General features: G+C 41.3%; 1 protein-coding gene across 5 annotated transcripts; it reads right to left on the reverse strand.

The window, feature by feature from the left end:
• Positions 1–9,875: 9,875 nt before the first annotated feature.
• dedd1 (death effector domain-containing 1) lies at positions 9,876–21,155 on the reverse strand. 5 transcript variants are annotated; one of them, XM_084557473.1, is made up of 7 exons: positions 21,113–21,155; positions 20,596–20,758; positions 19,710–20,223; positions 19,463–19,591; positions 18,906–19,049; positions 11,466–11,840; positions 9,876–11,143 (listed from the first exon to the last, which is right to left on the reverse strand). In XM_084557473.1, exons 3-7 carry the CDS (start codon positions 20,173–20,175, stop codon positions 11,130–11,132), a joined length of 1,128 nt encoding a protein of 375 aa, XP_084413599.1. In that variant the 5' UTR covers positions 20,176–20,223; positions 20,596–20,758; positions 21,113–21,155; the 3' UTR covers positions 9,876–11,129. The 5 variants fall into 5 exon arrangements, with proteins under 5 accessions (XP_084413599.1, XP_084413595.1, XP_084413598.1 ...); XM_084557469.1 differs by having other exon boundaries at positions 9,876–11,840; XM_084557472.1 differs by lacking the exon at positions 21,113–21,155 and having other exon boundaries at positions 9,876–11,840; positions 20,697–21,074.
• Between the last annotated feature and the right edge of the window lie 91 nt (positions 21,156–21,246).

The following is a 21,246-nucleotide window of genomic DNA, read 5'->3' on the forward strand; positions in this document are numbered from 1 at the left end:
TTCGGTATTGCTGTATATATGCGTGTGTGTGAGTGTGTGTCCAGGCTAGATAGCACATATTTGCTAATCTGGAGGGGGTAGCTGGAAGAAGGGGGTAGGGTCAGAAGCCGGGGTCAGGTGTTAATTCACTGCTTCAAACCAGAGCCGAGCACAAAAACCAGGGGAGACTGCAGCAGAATAGATCGACAAAAAACCACAAGGATATATTCAAGGTCCACTGTGGAAACCTTACACCTCTGTTTCTCCCTCATGACGATTTCATCTGTAGTTTCCCCCTTTCCCTCTTACTTTCCTACTGTCTGTACAAAATTTCACCTCCTCTTATTCCACCTTTCCCACTTTCGCCATTGCCTCTCCGCGGCTGGTCCGGTATCTGCTGCCTCCTCCCCCAGCTGTTAGACCCAAAAGGTCAGTCAGTCTGCAGGGTCATCAGTCTGGGATGAAGCTGAACTCTGACCTTGAGCCCTTGATGTATTCCAACCACAAACCCGCAGACACACTCACATAATGGACATGTGTGGCCCCACAAGAGGCCTGTTTCATTGTGGTCATTTTTGATCAATTTATCACTTCTCTTTTGTCACTTATTGAAGTCCTGTCTGTGCTGGTGAAGCCTCGGTCTGTGCAGCTGCTGTACTGGCTGCCGAGCGGCCAGGTTAAGAAAGACATTGACGACATGATCTTCTCGGATGATTAATCCGAACACTATTTATCAGCTAATCGATGCAGCGATGATTGGTAATTGTCCATTGATTATATTCAATAACCACAATCAATATGTGGGAGGAAAAAACACGTTCTTCCGTGGGAAAGACAGACAGTAGCCTGCACATAGACACGATCCAACAATCAACACCTAGGTTTTCTAATGTTGTCCCTAAATTTTTCCTCTAGATCAAGCTGCATTTAAAGAAAATAAATGACCACGCTGAGAATATGTTTGAATATTTAGTTCTTCTTGCAGCAAGGCAAAATATATAAAATATATCCAGTAAATGACATCAAAATTAAATTGGATTTAGTTCACAATGGCCACACCAACCACATATAAAATATAAAGGAAGATTTTATGATTTGAGTTTAAATACATTTTTTTTTTCTGAATCATGTTAAAAAATAAAAAGACAAATTCTTTAAGTAATTGTTGTGTGTGCACCTGGGTGGCATTTGGCATTTTGAGGTGAAGTTTATGTACTTAGCAGATCCTACATTAATATATTCTGTGTACCGCTCACTGCTTGGCCCCCTCTTGTCACCAAAAACCAAAAAAAAAAAAAAAAAAAAAACGATGCATCGTGCAACCGCAATCTTTCCGCCTTAATTGAGGAACTGGCCAAACGACCTTTTGACCCGCGGGTCATTAGCGCAGGGTGCACAGGGACACGGAGAGCAGCCACGCCATTTGGGAGGAGAGTCGTGCGCAGAAAATGGATTAATTTTGTATGGCCTGTGGTGCTTGATTCTGAAGTGGCCGGGGACAGAAAAATAAATAAATAAATAAATAAAAATGTACAGAAAAAAACTAAATCAAAGCCCATAGGAACGATGTCACTACATAACATCAAAACTGAGTCAATAACCCGTTTGTGAATTAAACTTTGGGCACTGGCTGCATAGGCGTTAACATAAACCATAAAATTGAATGTATCGGGTGGGACGTCTGGTCCAAGTTGATAAGCTGCAGGACAGGGTGTCAGCTCCTAAAACTCCTCATCTGCGGAGCTTTGATTGTAACATTCACCTCAGTCTTACATGGATCACAAATGATACACGAATGAGCATTGTCCTCGAACACACTCCTTACAGAATTATGAAAAGAGTATTTCATAAAAAAAAATATATAAACGCAGCTTTATATAAGATATTCCTAAATGTGCAGAGGTCATTCCTTGATTAGACTGAATATAGACTGTAGGTAAGAGGACATGGCTATTATTAAAACTTGCAAATAAAAAACAAGTATTATTCTTAAGGTACACCATAAGATTCAAAGTGCACGTTCATTTATTTATTTATTTTTTTGTCTCGTCCTTTTTTAACATTTTGCTTCGACAAAATAAAAATGAATACATTTCCATTTTCAAATAGCTGGACCATGCATTGTGCAGAATGTCTAACATGTGATATTTATCTAATAGCCTAAACGCTCCTGGACGAGTTTCTGTTTCTGTTGGTGTTGACGCGAAATTATTGACAGCACGACAGTAATGACTGTACCACTAAGTGTGTGTGCCTTACACACCTTTAAATGCATGTTTAAATGCGGGGCCTTGCATTTAAATACGGGGTCCACATTTTGTATTACTGCTGAACTTTGTTGCAAAGGTTTTAAAACAGTATTACCTCAAAATTAAAATCGAATTTTTGAACACCTGTCGGCTGCAGGTTACACTCCCGACTGAAATATTATAAAAGTAAAATGAAGGCATGGGTTTTTATTTAAATAATATGCAAACAACCTCCACAAAGACTGCGCAGCGTTAAAGTACGTAACGATGTTGAAGACAATTGTGAAACAAACTCGATCTTAAATAAACTTACATCTTAAAATATTCTTATGCAGTAATAATTTGCATTATTATTATTAAATAGTCTCGAGGGGGGAAAAAAACAACCAAAGCATATGAAGCATAAAGACCGAAAAAGCGAAACTAAGTTAAAAATGTTCAATATGATCAACAACTTCATCTTAAACTATGAATGTCAAGCATTTGATGAGGCGAGCTGCATATTTTAACTTATGGGAGGAAGTTAAAATTCCAACTGAATTCGCCCTTACTATAATTTCAAACATCATTTAAAAATGTCCAAACACACACTCTCTGTGATGAAGAGTTGAGAGCATCACATGCAGAGGAGGATGCAAATAAAAACTATTAATAAGCAGTATTGAAATTGTTCCTATTACTACAGGAAACGAGTCGCAATGGGAAATCATTTCCACGGTAGCCCACGTTAAAAAAAAAAAAACGCTTACACACGCACAGCCTTTATGCATGCTGCCTTATATTTCTGTTGCTGTCATTGTGATGGAATAAGTTTGAATAAAGTAAAAAAGAACCAACCTAATATGTTTCTCGGAGCACCCGAAATTTAATGAGACGTTTTAGCAAAATATGGTCCATGGAAATGTATAAAGGGGGTTTAATTAATGATGAAAACACGATAACTAAAATATTAAATCCTTTACTTTCTGCAGAGCTGCACTATTTAACGTGTGTGGCTGTCTCGTGGGGTTTAAAATCCTCTGTGTCTTGCGGTTCACACAGTGTGATATTATGACTTTAAACTGCTCACTGTCACCGTGTTCTGTGTTTTTCAAACGAGGACATTCATCAATAAAACCATTAGATCGCTAAACACACTTAAGATTACACTCCTGCGCAAATGCAAATGATCCTGCAAACTTGGGGGAGCTCACGCCCTGCCCCAGAGCCGCCAGGTTGATCTGAAGCTCCTCTAAAATCTATTCACCTCCCAAAATAAGAGATGCAAAGGTGTGACGCTCGGGCGTTAAGGTGGCGTTTTAATTAGGGACAGCGTGTCTCAAATGAATGTGTGGTAAGATTTGACACTCCGGGGCCTCTTAGAGTGCAGGGTGTATTTTTAATGAAGAGGAAAGGTCAAATGGACAGAAGGGTGTTTGGGGAAACACACCTAAATGATCATTCAGGACCAGCAGCTTTTCTGAGGTGTGTAAAGGTGCCAGGCTGTGCGTGAATGCAGCCATCATACTGACCAAATATTCGGTGTCTTTGAAGATGTTTAATCGACATGGTTTTGGTGGTGTGTGACAGGATGCAGCAGCAGAGCGGTTCTAATCACCAGGCACCGCGTTAATAGGAGAGCGCGCAACGGGGGCGCAGCGGCCAGGAGAGGTAAGCAGCGGTGGGAAGATGTCCACCGCCGCTCTCCGCCTCTCCTCTCCTCTCCTCTGCCCGTGCGAGTTCCCCGCTCGGCCTTATAAACCCCGCAGATCCCCTCCTTTTAATTGATTTTCTCATAATTAACTCAGTCTGTCCATCGATTTCCCTTCGGCAGCGTATCAGCCCTCACCATTCCGAGGTGTTATTGCGCTATCAACGGACATCGTGATGCCGACCGGCAAATATCGACCACGCTGATTAAGGACCCCACAGCGCGGGTGAATTTGGCTGTAAACTACACAGCAGTATGCATAAACGAACACACAGGTTGCCCATTAAACCAGTGGCCTGCGCGCACACCTGCATGCGCGACACACACACACACACACACACACACACACCTCTAAATCTCTCTCGATCGGCCGTGGCCTTTCACAATTAGAAATCAAACAACAAAGAGGTAAACACAAAGAGGGGAATCAGCGGAACCGCAGATCACTGTCTCTGTCTCAACCTTCAACATCACTTGTCCCTTCAAAGCGCCACGCTGACAGATGTGCACCAATTCAAATGTGAGGCTAAAGAAGAAAAAAAAAACCAAAACACACTGCATTCAGCAACAACGACAACAATCCCTGGGGTCGTTTATGAGACAAATAATGTTGTACGTGCAGATGAAAGCGTTACAGGTGCAGGTGCCGCAGCATGGCTTCCTCCCGCACATATATGCAGAACACGGAGCATATTCCGAATCAAATATTCCCGCGATAATATACAACATGCAGAGCAGGCGAGAAGACACAACGCTATTCGTCCACGGAGCAAAGGAGCAAGGGAGGATAGGAGAGAGGGAGCGAGAGAGAGTGAGAGAGAGCAGGGAGAGAGAGTCGGAACACGATGGGTTGCCCCCGTGAATTAATTTCTTTCTAATCAATAAAAAAGAAAAAGCCCAGCCCCGCACACACACACACACACACAAAAATCATTAGGACCGATATGTCTCTAGCCCTCTCTCCTCTCTCTCTCTTTCTCACTGCCTTTTCTCCAGGATGCTGCCATGAGGAAAAGTCGGGCTCCCCTGCAAGTGTCCCTCGCATTTTGAATTGATACAGAAGAGAAAGATTGTGATTTGAGAAGGTGAAAGGGAGGGGAGTGCATAGCATAGCCGAGGAGAGGAAAGGTGAAAAGACACATGGAGGAAAAGAAGTTCAGTCCCTGCACCCCGCCCCCCCACAAATCACTGTTTTGTTTTTTGTCTTTTTTGAGGGTTTGAAAATTTACCAGTGCTTCCATCGGTGAACGTCTCCATCCCCGCCATGCGAGCAGCCTGTCTGGACAAGAGAGGGATGGAGAGCAAAAAGATGGGGGAGAGGGTACGGGGGAGGCAGAGGTACGTGAAAGGGGGGCCGTAGTGTGCGTGTGTGTGTGTGTGTGTATATGTGTGTGGGGCGGTTGATCTGGGTTGGGGGCTCAGCATTAAAGTGAGGGGTGTGGTGTGCGTTGGGGGGTTAGAGGTGAGGAGGGGTGGGGGTGTTTGGGGGGCATATGGTAACACCCTAACCTTTCATGTCCCCCCATTCCACCTTTCCCCTCTCTCTCTCTCTCTTTGTCCCTCGTTGTCCCTCTTCCTCTCTCCATCTCTCACCCCCGACGCGTGTCTCTCAGCGGTTTCCATGGTGACCCAGTGGCTGTGGTGCTGCTGCTGAGGAGAAAGAGGCGCGTGCATGAGAGAGGGAAGAAGAGGGAGTGAGGCCAGGGTGGTTTGAAAGTGCAGACAGGGGCTCATCCCACGTCTAATGTAATTAACAAGCATTTAGATCAGTGGACATCTCGCAGTTTACCTTTCTGGCATTTATGTTGCTGCTTTACTTTGGAGGATCAAGATGTTTAGAGCGGTGACACAGAGGCTGGGCGGCCTGCATAGTAATCAGATTAAAGTACATATAAACAAACCATGAAGTTTCTGCACTTATACATCAGAATGTGTGCGTGATACCTGAGGTTTAACACCGAATAAACCTCTTGACATGACAGGCGTGGCCCTGACTTGACACATTCAGTGGATATTCACCAGGAGCTCTACTGTTTTGAATATGAGGCCTCCTCAAACAGGCGATGCATCAGTATGCTGCCACCTGCAGGCCGTGGGAAGCAGTCCTCGCTGCTCAGCATGATTAAAAAAGCTGCCGTTTCCTGTGTTCACACACTAACTGAGGCCCTGTTCAGACTCGGCATTAACATTATTCTTGAGCAATCCGATTTGTGAACTATTAGGAGCGAACATGCATGTTTTCAGCAGGTTACTTGTGATCCCATCGCTTAGGATGAATTGGAATAACCCGGTCTGAACAGGGCCTGTCACAGTAACTCATTAAAAATGCACTTCATGTTGTGTTTGACAAATCCGCACGGTTTGACATGAACTAAATTAAGCAAATGATGGCAGATTCTGCGCATCTGAAAATGATATAAGACACATTTTCTGGCTTGATAATTAAGCAACTGGCCTGAACAATTCAATCTCGCATTCATGCTTTCAGAAAACAATTTCAGAAATCTTGTTTGGAATCAGTGACGACTGACCAGTCACACAGAGGTAACACAGGGAAGAAGGCTTTCGAGAAGATGACCTAATCTAATTTTCTCCCCTCAATAAAAGCTGTAGAATTTCCCCCATCAGAGGGACGTACGATATGCTGCAGGGTATACATACAATAACGGCAGCCCCAGTGGGCCGACAGAAGGCTATAGTGTCTATCAGCTTTAGATGACACGTTTCGATAGGAGACTGATTTAGGCCTGAGCTACCGCAAGATGACTTGAGTCTCCATCCAATCAAGGAGGTGCGAAGAACACCTGCGGACAGTGGAATAAAGTCTACAGGAGGATGATGACCAGTCCCCTGCCACACCAGCCGGCATTACATTAGCTTTTGTACCCCAATACAATTTGCACCATGGAACACAAAACCACCTCTGATGTCTCTATGAAGTGGTTTAGGCAATAAAGTGAACATTCTCTTCACCAAATGTTACTTTGTCCTGTGGTATAAAAATAATAAAAATAAAATAAGGACAAGTTATTTCCTGCTGCAGGTAATAGAAAGTGAAAATACACATTGAAAGTCATCGATTGATTAAAAAAAAACAATGTGGTTTCATTGTTTGCGATATTGGCTCCATCAAGGCATCTACTGGAGGTCTGAGTTTCCAGCCAAAAGCATCACAAGACCGTCCTGCCCAGCTCTGTCACTATAGCAACAGGATCTTTGACCCATCTATGGAGTCCTTGACTTAGAGGGACCAAGGGGTCCTATTGGCTGAAAGCTGTGCTGAGGCTGCAGAGGAGGGGTGATTGCGTTGGTTGTCATGAGGTGCGAGATCTGGAGGTCAGCAGCAGCCTAGGTCAAGTAGAGAGCAGAATCCTACTCAGCCTAGCGGAGCTGGTAGACTCAAGTCCTGGTTTGTTTCAGACTCCAAAACAATTCTTCGGATGTTTGATCTTTGATCCTTGATCATTGCATCCTTGTACATTTTTGAGTAACGCACTTAATCAATTTCCTGTAGAGAGTTAAATGAAGACTGGTGCTGCTCTCACATTAATCTGTGTAGAGCGGTTAGATTAGCTTAGCTTAGCGTAAAGACGGGAGACAGAGAAAAACAACACTGAGCAAGACTCACAAATCAAGGAAACCCCTGCCATCTGCTAAGAACTAGATGCTAGATTTTTTATTATAGTTTTATACATATTAAACAAATAAAAAAATGTTAGTGGGCTGAATCTGTTTAGGTGAAGTTGACAGGCTGCTTAGAAAATCTAATGGTGGCATTTATCTTCTCAACTCGTAACAAGAAAGCTAATAAGCTAGGTTTGAAAGTTTTGCGATACAGAATATAATTCTATTAAGCTTCCAGGTCTGGAAGGATGGAGGAGATTCTTACCCACATCTTTTATAGCAATACTAATAATAATCCAAACAAAAACAATAGGGTTCCAACCACCATTAGTGCATGGACACCTAAAACAACCATAGATGGAAGATGGAGACACCTTAGTGAAGATATCTGTGGGAGAGGGCAGCCTGCTGGAAGGAATGATGGGACGTGTTGATGGTGCCCGTGTCTTGTCCTTGGATATTTGTGAGCCTAATGTTCCTGAGTGCTCCAGATATGCGGCCCAATTTCTCTGACAAACAAATCTCTCATAGTGGCAGGGCCATCCAAGAGGGAGTCATTGTTCAGAGGAGGAACATGGCTGCATCCTTTGAGTTGGACCTCTATAGTTTTGCAGACTTCTCAGACAGAGTGCCTAGGTCTCCCTGTGGGCATCACATCGCTGGTCTTGCTTAAAGGCTGGGCGTGGTGAGAACCTGTCTTTCAAAAATCTCATTTTTCCCCAAAGCAGGCCTGGGGCAGTTTAGCTGGCCATCAAACAGGGCATACTCTGAACAGGGTAGAAACGGCCCCATCAGGTTTTTCCCCAGAGGCTCGTCCCGCTTACTGTTCTCAATGATGGCACGTCAATAATGAGCCTTCATTTGTACACTCAGCAGCTTTTTAGATGTGGGGTGTTGACAGAGTGCTCTTAACTGACCCAGTAATGGTGGCGTCTTTAAGGAAGCGTGACACTGACATGAAAGTGGCGCACTAAATATTTAAAACAAGAGGCTCAGTCTCAGCTTTGTTGCTTAGCATCGATTGCTGCGTGTGATAAACAGAATAAATCATATATTTCTAGAAACAAGTAATCAAAAATAAATGAGTTAATGCCCTGTGTCTTTGGGTGTTAGTATTTCATCTTGAGGATACTCATGGTTTAAAATGACATTATGAACTAATTAGAAAAAGTTGTTGCCAGCACGAGGTGCTTGCTTAGATATTTTATGAGTGAAATACGGTGGCTCTTCAAAGTGCCCTTTTGTCGACATTTACATTATTTATTCATGTGCTTGAGACTGTGTTGGTGTACATCAGAGGACTTAATTATGTCCAAGCAGGACCAGAGATAAGTCAAAGGCCTCCTACACCATCATGAAGAAGTAATTTACAGGTGCTCTGTAAATATATATATATATATATATATATATATATATATATATATATAGTCTTGGCGTTACTTATTAAAATTGAGCAGAAAACTGTACAATTTCACATAGCTAAACAATTTTATGCTTATTCATGTTTGACCTTCATTAATAGAGTCTGAGGTCTTTAAAAATGAATGAAAAAATGAAAGATTTTCATTTAAAAGCTTAAAGAGAAGTGGGCCATCACTGATCTACACAAAGGCTGTAAGGATGTGATCATTGTAACAGAGCAAGGATAGGAGGTTTAAAAATAGTTTTGAAACTCCATAAAATTAAATTTACAGCTGAAAGGCAGATACTGATGACATTCAAATGATTTAAAAATTACACTTTAGGCACCATCTATAGGAAACTATCTTGGACCTTCATGCAAGCAAATGGTAGAGGAAAGAGAAAAATAGCACAAGGGTAGATAATCTGATAACATGTTTGAAGCGCACACCTTTCCTGGGTTTCATCATGCCGACAGCTTAGAGCAAGGAGAAATAATTAAGGACCTGATCCACAGTGACCTGCATTCGATGAACCTCTTCAGAAGACTTGGGGGCAGGGAGAGGCCACATTCCCTTTAATGCAGGTATTTAGGGTGGAGGACCAAGAAAACTGATCAAAATAACACAAACAAGCACAATGACAAAGAGATTCAAGGCAGAGGGATTTCAGAATATCACAAATGGGTTAAGGTTCCTGTGCGGGCTCTTTTCAAAGCTTGCAGCATTTGAGAAAATGTATTTGTATTATTTGTGATGAAGGTTCTTTAGGTTTCCAACAGCTTTTTTTTTTCTTTTTACACAATGCCTATTTGACAGGGGCAACTTTGACGACTGAGTAAGACTAACTGTAGGAAGTCTGAAATATTTTGTGGCTATTCATACTCATTTTGCACACAGCTGTTTTGAAATTTAAAAATGAACATAATCAGATTTAGGCCATCAAAACCCTTTATTATTCACCAGAAATATTTTTTTAATATATAAAGATTTCAACAAAAAGACTTGCTCTACCAAAATCAAAAACATTTTTTAACATAAATGTTCCCCAGAAACATATTTTTTCTCCTATGAATCTTACAAACAAATATTAATAAATTTATTTACCAAAAAAATCCACAAAAGTAAACATGGAAATCTGTCCACTGTCCCACTCTCTGCCTGGCCCTGCAGAGACCGGCACTTCAGACACTGTCTGTCTGCTTAAGTCGTGCCTGTATGAAGGGACTTAGAGTGAGGGGTCTTATTGATCGTCTTCTATGAGTGAAGTCCAGGCATTAGTTCCAGCAGGGTGAGTAGACAGCTGTCCATGAGCCACTCTACTGGGCCTACATAGCAGGGCTGAGTGGAGCTGGGATGTGCACTTTTGATTTTGATCTCCCCAACATCACTTCTATTGACCGACGCACTGTCCTGTGCTTTACTTGCTGAGAGAAGCACTTGCTGAGGCCTAGCTGGAAGCCCAGACACAAGCCACCATTGCATTATCCGGGTTGCTGTTGACAATCTTGTGATGATGAACCTTCCATGGTCTGTTGAGAACTAGCCCTAATCACCGCTGTCATCTACTGGCAACTGTTGCATCCACTGGCCACGGCAATTACAAGTTGGGTTATCGTTGTACGGGGGCTGAGAATTCCAGTGTTTCTTATCTACGTGTGAACTAGGCTCTCCAGAGTTGAGCACAAAGGTCAATCTGCAGTGAGAGGAACCCACTTTTCCATCTGTGCACAAATCTGATATTTTTGAAGATCGGCAACCTTTGACAGTTTACTTTGTCCTTTTAATTATATTAAAGGTACATTCAAGAAGCTAAGTTCAAGTTAACGTTGTCATTTTCCTTCAAGTACAACTGATCAATCAATACCAAATGAATAATTTACAGTGGAACATAATTTGTTAGTTATAACAGTCGCTTTGCATTTGAGAGCCAAATTGGAAACTCCCATTATCTTTGCATAAATTTAGAAAGCCTCTCATGTGTATTTCGGTATGCCTGTTGATGTAACATCTACATGTACTCTTTGTAGTATTTGTGGCAGCCCAATTTTCTTATCTTTAGATATTAAAAAATGATAATGTCATGAAGGGCTTACCACTTGATCTGACTTTCTTGTTCTTTCTTGTTCCTGTTCTCACTGAGACTAAGAAGAAAAATCCTCAAATGTCCCGCTTCATCCTGGAGAGTTATAAAGTAGCACCTGTGCATAAATCCAAAGGGAAAGCACATTGATCCATTATTATTCATCTTTCACTGACAAGTAATGGTACGGCTCCAACTAAAAACAGACAACTCAAAAATTGAAGTTTGTTATGAATACAAACAACCTATGGTAAGTGCTGCCATCTTGTGGGCATTAGATGGATTGCAATTACAGAAGGAAGCCTTAAAAATGCTTCCAAACGCACCTGAACCCATAACTTTCATTTATGGTCCCTGCTATTCTATTCTCCAAGGTTAATATAATACACCCCAAAGAGTCTTATCAGCCTATAAAGCCCTGTGAGTTTCTGTGCGCCCACCATTCCTGGATGACTGCATTTTCTTGGCATTCAGCAGCCTTCGACCCTCCTCATAGTCATCCTGGTCCACACTGATCAGAAGGCGGACACCCTCCGTGCCTGCTGCCATTCTTAAGGAGTCAGTGATGAAGACTCCCTTCAGGGCCTCAAGCAGAGCTCCGCTCAGGTAGTCACCCCAGAAGGCCTCAAGGTTGTCCAGCTCTGTGAACTTGATGTCGCAGACGATGGAACCCAGATCTCTGGCACGCAGCAGAGAGTTGGCTTGACTGAACAACTCAAACTGACGCTCCAGTGGCTGCCGCTTGTCCGAGGAGACACCGTTGCGAAGAGCCGACTCATGTTCCAGGTATTCAGCCCGGACACGTAGGCGTACGTCTGAAAATGGTAGAGGGAAGAAGCAGTGGTGGAAAAAGGGGTGAGGTGGTGGGGGAGTGAATGAGGGGTGAAAGTAATTGTAGAGAAAGCAGATAGGAACGATGAAGGTAAGGCAACAATACAGTGAGGAATGGATGAATAAGAGACAAAAAGAAGACAGAAGTGAAAGTGAGGAAAGATTACAGAAAATGTGAAGTCAGATTGGATAGGCCCACATAACACAAAAGGAGGGATTATGAAGTCAAAACAAAGGGAGAAAGAGGAACATGACAAGTTATTAAAGGTTAACTCATTTAGGTTTTCTACATTAATGCATTACAAAGAGCAGGGATTTAAAGGGAAACAGAGTTCCCTGAAGCACACTGACAGCTAACTGGACTGAATATTGTATACTGAAATATTTCAGGAGATTTCCTTTGATCAAACTCTGACACAACAATGTGTATGATGCTGCAGCAGGGCAGAGCAAACTGTTAATGATGCAGGGCGCAGGCACTGGACCAACCTGACTGTGTGCATTTTTGTGGTAAATACAGCTACGAGCCCCTCAGTTTGTTTCAGTGATAATGAAGTTGACAATCAGAAGCAGCGACAACAACAACAAAAAAGGACATTTTAACTGATCCAGTGGTGAAGTTCCTTTTCTTGTCAGGTTTAAGTGTTATTGTGAGCCATTAACTAAAAAAGACCAAATCAAAAGCAAACCGTTGCACGACGAGTTTCAGTATGATAGCGCTCATGGTCCACATAAAACAAGGCTGTAGCTTTCATGTGAATGGTATATTCAAATGAACTTGGCACCCTGAGCCAATATCTCCGTGATAATAAGGAGACCAACTCAGCAATGCCAAGTCCCAGAGCGGCTCTTTGTTCCAGCCCGGTGTTTAAGATTCATTCAGATCAAAATGTGAACTGCTGAGAATAGATAGCTTCTGGAGTTCCACAGTAACAGGATTGGTGGTCATGCAACAGCACAGCGAGAAAGATTAGAGGATACATACTGTACTGAGCAAGAGCAACGCTGAGATCATCTCCCATGTCATTATTCCAGAGCTCCGAGTGGAAACCAGCTGCTGACGACTTTTGCTGCAACAAAAATCCATCTCTCCCGCTCAAATCCCTTTAGTAGATGTAAACAGTATTTTCCAGCAGTGACATCCATTTTTCTAGTAAAACTCTCATCAATATTTCATTGTAATGTTGTGCAGAAAACTTTGTCCAAGGAGTTTTAGACGTTAATTTTATGTGTTTATGTAAAATCAAGCTCATCCAAAATATATTTGATGCTCTCGTCAAAGAGACCAATTAGTTGAAATCTTAAGAAGCAAACGTAACAAGTGTTCAGACACAAAATAAATGTCTTTCAAATCTTAAGAACCTAAAAGCTTATCTTTGGACAAATGAAAAGCATCAGAATATGTGTTCACATCACATGGATCCAGAGCTATGTGTATAAAGCTCATGACTGATGAGAAGACACAAGCCAAAGTCTCACTTAAGTACAAACATGTTTGAACTCAAGAATCACGTCTACCCTCTTTGCATGCCATATTTTGTCTGGGGCTATGGGAAATGGCACAAGACTCAAGAGGGATGAAGTTTAGAAAATGCCAACATTAGAAATGCAAATGTTGAATTAAAGCATTGATTTTGCATCTCTTAACATTTGCAAGAGAGCAAACACTGGCTTTTGCATTCATGTTTCACAAGTCTCTAATTAGATTACTATGAAAACAGAAGACTGAATCAAATGGGGCACTTAATCAATAGGATTTAATGAATGTTTATAATATGAAACGCTGCAAATAAGATCTGATTCAAAACCCACTTGCAGATGAAGATAAGTTTCCCTGTACTTTGTTCACACAAAATAAAATGCAGGCAAATGTTTTATGGTAGTATGATAAACAAATATGAATCACTGACATTTTCACAGGAAAATTTAAATCCTGTCTGGATTACAAGATTTCAGTAACCGATTTGTCTAGGTCTTTCTTGAGGTGAATCCAGGTACACAGTTGAAACATTATGGTTTAAAAAGCCAGTGATCGTTATAAAAGAATATAGAGTTACTGTATCAAATATTCATTCTTATTTTTCTCCATTTTTTTACTCAACACTGATCAACAGTGGACTGTTAAACAGCTTTGTATTTCATTGTAAAGATGACATCATGACCAATACTACAAATTCTCCAATCATTAATTGATTAGGGGAAGGGTACAAAAAAATTTAAAGCAACAATACCCTTCAGTATAATGCAAAGCTAATGTTCTTCAAGTATGCCACACTTCAACACTGAGTGTTGGTGGAATAATTAATAACAGCAACAATGAAGAACAGCACTAGGTGTCAAATGGAAACACTACAACAGCTGAGATGGGAATACTGTATATAAAACCACTGGGTGTGTCTAGAGAATGATGGTATTAAAAATACAAACTACAGTAACGGAAGGTCCCTAGTGGGAGTAGGCTTTATGGTCATTTTTTAAGGTAACCACAAAGTTACTCACTCCTCACCACCAAAAGCACACTATACCTGCAAGTGTGTTGGTGGATGCATCATGTTGGGGGGATGCTTTGGAGCAGCAGCAGCTCTATTGGTTATGGAGGTAGAAGGTAAATTCAATGCAACAAAACTCAAGGAAATCCTGAAGAAAAACCTGCAACAATCTCAGATTTATTTTTCAGCACAATAATCTACATATATATACAGATTCGTTTTTACTTCCAAATTGCTCATGAGTATTAAAATTCATCCAATCCGATTCAATTGTGTAGAACAATTAAAAAACACATCCAAAATTGAAGGGACTGAAAATGGTTTCCGTCTCCATATACATCTGGTTCTTTAAAGCACAATGACAAATCAGCAAAGACAGGATGTGTTAAAGTACTTCAGTAGTTTTAAAGGAATTCTATCACAGAATATAAAATGGAGTTTCCATCTCGAAAGGGGAAAGATCAAATTACTTTTTACAATATTTTGTAGGGATAGTGTGGAATATAAAGTTAAGCGCTGTTAACAATTTGACCTTTTGGACCTTTTACACTGTGTGAGAGCTGGAGCTACGATAAACAGCCGCCCTTCATGCAATTACTGTATTTATGGATGGCCTTCATTTCGCCTTCTCATTTCATACTGAGCAGGATGGAGGTGGAGATAGTGACACTCAGGAGAAGGCCATTTAAAACCACAGGAACACAGCGATAGTCATTTTGTTAGGGTTACAGAGCACTTCACGCTTCATCAGACACAGAGACATCCACTTAGACAGGACATTAGGAAGCACAGCTTTCATTTTCTCACTTTAAACACCAAGCCCGTTTGGCTTCCTCATCTCACCCCACAAAAAAAAAAAAAAAAAAAAAAAAAGTTTAAGTACCCATTTACGAGGAGTCACTTGGCACGGAGAGCTTCAACTCTTTATCGATCCGTTTTTCTGCTGAACGACTGACCAACAGAGTGGAGAGTTAGGGGAGTACTGAGAGACAGGCAGACAGAACTCTCTCTTTTCCCCATAGACAAAAATCACTCTGTACCATTTTGCGTAGTTTGAACATTTAGTGTTCGTTCTCTCCCTCTCTTTGTGTGTAAGGATACTGTTTCCTGACACACAGGTTGGTCTGTTTAGAACTGCGAACACAGAGAAAGGAGAAAAAGAGAAAAGAGACAAGCACAAGTGGGTTGGATATCGGTTGACTGGTTTGTGTTTTTCAACATCAAGCAGGCATGGCACAGCACTCACTTCTCTTAATTGTAATGAGATTTGAGTAAGGCCAATAGTTGGTATTGACAAGTTAATCAGCTCAGAAATACTGTAAATCTACAATATAACATGGTAGTGTCTAAGTGGGGTGCTTGGGATAACTCTTGCCTTGACCAATCCCCTTACCCTCACCTTCACCAACCCATTATTCAAGGCCCAAACGTTACATTAATCAAGAGTGTCCATTAAACCAAGGGAGGGCCTTCACAAGCACCCCATAAAGACAGCACAAAAACACTACTGAGCTGAAGCTACAATCACCTTATGGGCATTTGTAACAGCAGTTGTCATTGTCAGAATGTAATTGAGACACTTGATTGAAAATGACCTGAGAGATGAATCATGACAAGAAAGAGTATTTGAGGTCTGTTTAAAAGCTAGGGGCCAGCATTGGACTGAACCGCCCTATCTATCTCTGCTCCGTCTAGACAAACGCACACCAGGGCTCGCACGGGGCACAGAGATAAGATACAGCATGAGCTTCCTTCAGCAGAGCACTGTTTGGTTGTATTCCTCACAATTGCTTCAGTAAAAAGGTTTCACAGGCATTTTTTACAGCAGTCTGTCGGCAGCCATTTTAGATTCTCTAAAGAGGAATATGAGTCCTTACAGATGGACAAAAATCTACTACCAATTAGTATTTTTGTAACTCGAGACTCCAGATCTGGCTCATGTGAAGTCAAAATCTCAAGGCAGATGCTTATTATCATTTATAATGAGGATTTTGTGAGGGAAAAGAATGGCTTCAAAGGGTTTCCTACATGCAATGGTAACCAGTAGGTTTCACAAACATGGCCAACATATTTCTGTTTTGTCTTTGCAATTTAAATTAAGTTAGCCACGGATAACATGCAAACCATTTGACATCTTTGTTTGGTTTTGATTTTTTTTTTTCCTGATGTAAATGTTATCACACACACAGCAATGTATTCTACACTATTTGAGAATAAGCAACATTTAAATTGGACAATAGTGCAGTTGAGCTCATGCTGCTTAATATAACTCTGACGAGTCCATATACCAGGGCTCACATGGCACACATGTGACTTCATTCTGCCCTGTTTGGTTATTTTCCCTAACCACTGCTTAAGTAAAAGTTTACACCAGCATTTTCTGTACAGCTGTCAGTGGGCAGCCATTTTAGATTCTCTGCAATTATCTTTTCTGTTTCTACCATCACGTTTTCATAATTACAATATACTTTTGATCCAGGATAGACAATTTTTACAACAAAAGGCATATTAATGTCCTCTGAGCTTTTTCAGATTACTTCATAATCTTGTAAATTATCAAACAGCACAAGCAATCCCAGACACAGAAGCAGTATGTTGGCCATATTTGTGAAAATATGTCAAGGTCATCAGGTTATTTACCCAGAGAGAATACATGGGAATTTGATCAAATAGATCAAAGTTTTGTCGAGGTTTGCAGAGACTTTTGTGTTTTTGGGCACGTTGCCTTTTACATCAACCACTTCTTAGAAAGATTTGAGGCTTTCTGCTGAAGACTCTGTCAGTTCTGTGAAACACTGACACCAACAATGTCAGAAATAGGTAGTAATCTAAAATCTCAAACTGAAGTTTTTCTCGTCCAAAGTGCACAACACTAAAGAACATTACAGGATGATTGTTTGAGAGCAAATTATGTTTTCTGAGGGAGACAGGGTAGGGAGCAGCTACATTATGATAGACAAGCATCGTATACAGAGCAAAGCACCAACCCCTGTTGTAACAAGGGGGAGAGCCTCTTTTACCTTAGGCATCGGCCCAGACTTGTGAGAGAGCGCATGACTGAGTTGATCACGCACACTGCAGTATGTATGGACAGAGTGGAGTGACAGACTGTTTTGTTTTGTTCCTCAGTCTCCCCCTCTGTTTCCATGATCCATTGTGTCATAGGTTACTCGATCTGATTCACAATCCTGTGTCAACCTGGTGGAATCAAATGTGGAGTCAAGACAGCAACATGTTTACAGTCACAGGCACATCATTCATCCTGAATAGCTAAGAAGGGCTGTCTTTGTTATTAAAGGATTTCTTTACATTGAGTCCGAATTATTAGGCTTTTGATGTCGTAAGAATTTCTGAACAGTGAATGATGGACTTTCAAAAGGAAATGTCTGCATGAATAACTAAGCAAACTTCAAACAAAGAGCAACTGATATTAGCGGATATCCTAGTTTTTTTGTGCTCAAAGAATTAGGATTGATTAATTAAAAGGCAAGCAACAGTTGAAATATGGAACAGGACATTGACAATGGAGTATGCAGTGCAGCTTTTCAGCGGAGCTAGACTGTTTCGAACAACTGCTCAAAACAATTTTTCAAAATAAGTATGGTTTGACAACTGTCAAAACCACCTTAGGACGATTCTGGATCAAGCTTGACAGTAAAGCAGAACAATGGCTGCAGCTGGTGGTGACTGGACTGGACACTTGTATCAAAAGTATAGGCAAAAGGACAGGAAACAGCCTACCAATCTGCAGTCTTATGAATAGAAGCAGCTGAACATTGTCCAGTGTGTTAGAGGAAAGGTGAAATGAGGGGGGAACAATGTAAAGAAAGCACATGTGGAGAAATGGATAAGGCGACCAAAACTTTCTGATGTTGTGTGTTAATTAGACAAGACAGTTAAAGTGATACTGTCTCAACAATGTTAGATGTAACAATGAAAGCACGACAATATGTGAAATAGCTGTAATAATAAGAACGATGGCAGTCAACTCAAAGCAAACAATTTTAAAGTTTATATTATTTGTGTGTTCAACAGTTATATTGACTGTTATGAACATTTATTGCTTGAGTTGTAAATCAGACATGCACTCACAATAAATAAAGTTTTGAATTTCTGGTGCCATGAGACACCAAATTGACATGTTGGGTTTATATAAAAAACTAAACCGGATTTAAAATTTGTAAATTTGTATATTTTTCAGTGACACTTTTCAGTATAGCCACATTTACCAGAAAACTCCCTTAATTTTACACAAAGTCATTTTCACAAAGAGTAAAAACACATTGGTTTCTGTGTTTTAAGATTAACATATGATAATCAAGAACTAAGTCTTGGGATGCAAACTCTATAACGCAGGCTGAGGTTCAATATACGCACGAGAACAACATCAGAGTTGAGGAAACAAAACAGGAAATGTGGTGAGGCAGGGGAAGATGTTAATAGGCTGAAAATAAAATATTGTTTGTAACTACAAGAAGGGGAAACAATCACTCGGAAAAAAATGGCAAGAGGTATGCTCTACTTGAGGCAACAGGTTAACGATGCATGGGCTACACTTACCGCAAGACACTTTATGAGGTGCTGGTGTGGGAGGCAGTGGCTGGCTCTGTCTGTTTGTTTTCTTGGGCCTACGGCTCCAGCCATTTCCCCTCTTCTTCTTCCTCCGCCTCGTAGGAGGTGGCACAGCCATAGGAGGGTAAATACCTGACGGAAAACATGCTATGAGTTTGTGAAATTAGGACAGTAAGATAGAAGCAGAGGCGGGATAACTTTGTGTGGGATTTATATTGTCCTGTTTTCTTTGCTCCTTTAAATTGTATCTTACAAGTTGCTCCATGTTTATCCAGTTCTGGGGATATCCTACGATTAAGGTTCTCCACAAGCATAGTGAGTAGGCACTAAAACCAACCTTATCATTAAACAATGCACTTATACATTTCTAACACAACTGAAAGATGTAACAAACAAAACTTCTACACACATCCCAAATTACACAATTAAGTGTAGTGTAAGACACTGATTTTGAACAGTCCGTATCTTTGACTAACTAAAAGGTTAGTGGAAATAGTGTAGCCTATACTTCCGAGGGGCTAAATATTGTAGTACAGTGCACTTACCAGTTCTCAATTGCTGTGTGAAAGACGGTAGAGGCATTTCTGTCTGCCTCCAGCTGTGTCGCATTCCAGAGGCACACACCAACTCTCTGCTCTCAATGCCGTACATGTGTCCAGTTCTCTCTGGAGATACTAAAAAGCATAAAAACATAGATTAATAATCATTAGGATACAACTATTTGGAAAGGATTCTGTAATGAAAGACACAAGTCAGTACAGAGCAGCCACAGAGGTGAATATCAATTCTCACCTGTCCTCCTTTTCTTATGGGACACTAAGGGCAGCAGATCATGCCGGGTGAGGACTCTGAGTAGTTGCAGCAGTGGCTCCAGGTTACCATCACCAAGGTATCCTCTCCTCTCAAGCTCTAACAACAGCTCAAGGCCACCCTTGGGCTTGTAGTCTTCCTCCTGTGTCCCTTGAGGTTTTAACCGCCTCCACGCTTTTAGCAGCTCTGGACTCGGGGTGACACCTGAATCATTTGGGTCATCCTCACAGGGCTCAACAGTCCAGCCTGCTGGATCGAGAGGGTGTGGTGCAGTGCTGGTTTCATTTAGAAGGAAGGACAGCACTTCAACGTCTGTCTCAGTCAGCTGAGAACCAACTATTTCAAAGACCTCATGGAGAGACAACATCCCATAGAAGTTCAGGCACTCAGTTTCATCCCAGTAAAGTGAGTCCCTGAGTGGGTACAGCGGGTGATGCACTGCAGCCATGATTAGGGTTTGCTATTGCCCCTCTCCACCTTCCCACCTGTGACAGGGCTGGACACAAAAAAAACAAATATTACTTTAAACGAACACGTAAATTATTAAGTATTCAAGTATGCAGTCGTTTAATTTTATTAGACTGACAACTATATAACAAACACACTACTGAATGTAATACAGCAGAGAGAATAAATTGTAATCTGGGTAGTTTCTAAACGGCATGATCCTTGGCTTGAGCTTGAAAACAGCGTCTCAACAAAGGGAAGTCTAAACCAGTGTAGCCAGATTCACCGTAAACTAGGCATTTAGTAAAAACCAAGAGCAAGCTGTGTAAGCTATGTGGCACGGAGCTAACGTTGAAGCATCATGTCAGTACTCAAACCTACAGCGTTTTAAGGTCTATTTTGGCAAACTCAGCAGTCCTACCTATTTTCGCCGTAAAGTGTCAGCTGTGAATGTGATATTTTGTCGTCGTTTCAAACAGTATGTACCAAACCAACTGGAGGCCAAAGATACTCGTAACTCACGCCCAGCAGCAACCGGTGGAGCAAATTTCCCCTTGACAAGTTACGTAACCAGTCACGTTTCTCTGAGGGAGAAAAAAAGAAAAACAACACAACGAGCGTTAAAATGTCATTGCAAACAGCTGTGTAGCTAAATAACCACAGTAAAAATTGCAAGCAGTGCTACATTAAGTGTATTATTGCCTATTTAACAGATACAACGTTTATTCTGGGGTAAGGTTGAAGTACATATTGTAGCGTTATATTTGCGATAACGGATATCACTAGCTAGCTAATAACGTTAGCTTACGTTAGCTACGAGCAGACCGTGAAAACGGCGAGCACTAGGTCACAAAAACGTTAACACAAAATAGTATTAACACGTTCAATTCAGTTTGAATGCGATATTTATAAAACTAATGTACGTAGTGGTGACTCACCTTCCCTGTGTAGTTATTTTCGACAGATGATCTGTCAACTCCCATAGCAGCACAACAACACTGAGAAATCGACCAATCAGAGCCCTCCAACTGCATGTTGACGTATGGTCACGTTTTTCCAACACCGATCTCAG

This window comes from Chelon labrosus (genome assembly GCF_963514085.1).
Source record: "Chelon labrosus genome assembly, chromosome: 12".
NCBI classification, from domain to species: domain Eukaryota; kingdom Metazoa; phylum Chordata; class Actinopteri; order Mugiliformes; family Mugilidae; genus Chelon; species Chelon labrosus.

What these genes read in the sequence shown, in the direction of transcription:
- dedd1 (XM_084557469.1), bottom strand. Translation starts at nt 20,175, where the DNA reads ATGGCTGCAGTGCATCACCCGCTGTACCCACTCAGGGACTCACTTTAC. An exon ending in CCATAAGAAAAGGAGGACAG is followed by an intron (nt 19,592 to 19,709) that starts GTGAGAATTGAT and finishes TATGCTTTTTAG; the next exon opens with TATCTCCAGAGAGAACTGGA. An exon ending in CACACAGCAATTGAGAACTG is followed by an intron (nt 19,050 to 19,462) that starts GTAAGTGCACTG and finishes GTTTTCCGTCAG; the next exon opens with GTATTTACCCTCCTATGGCT.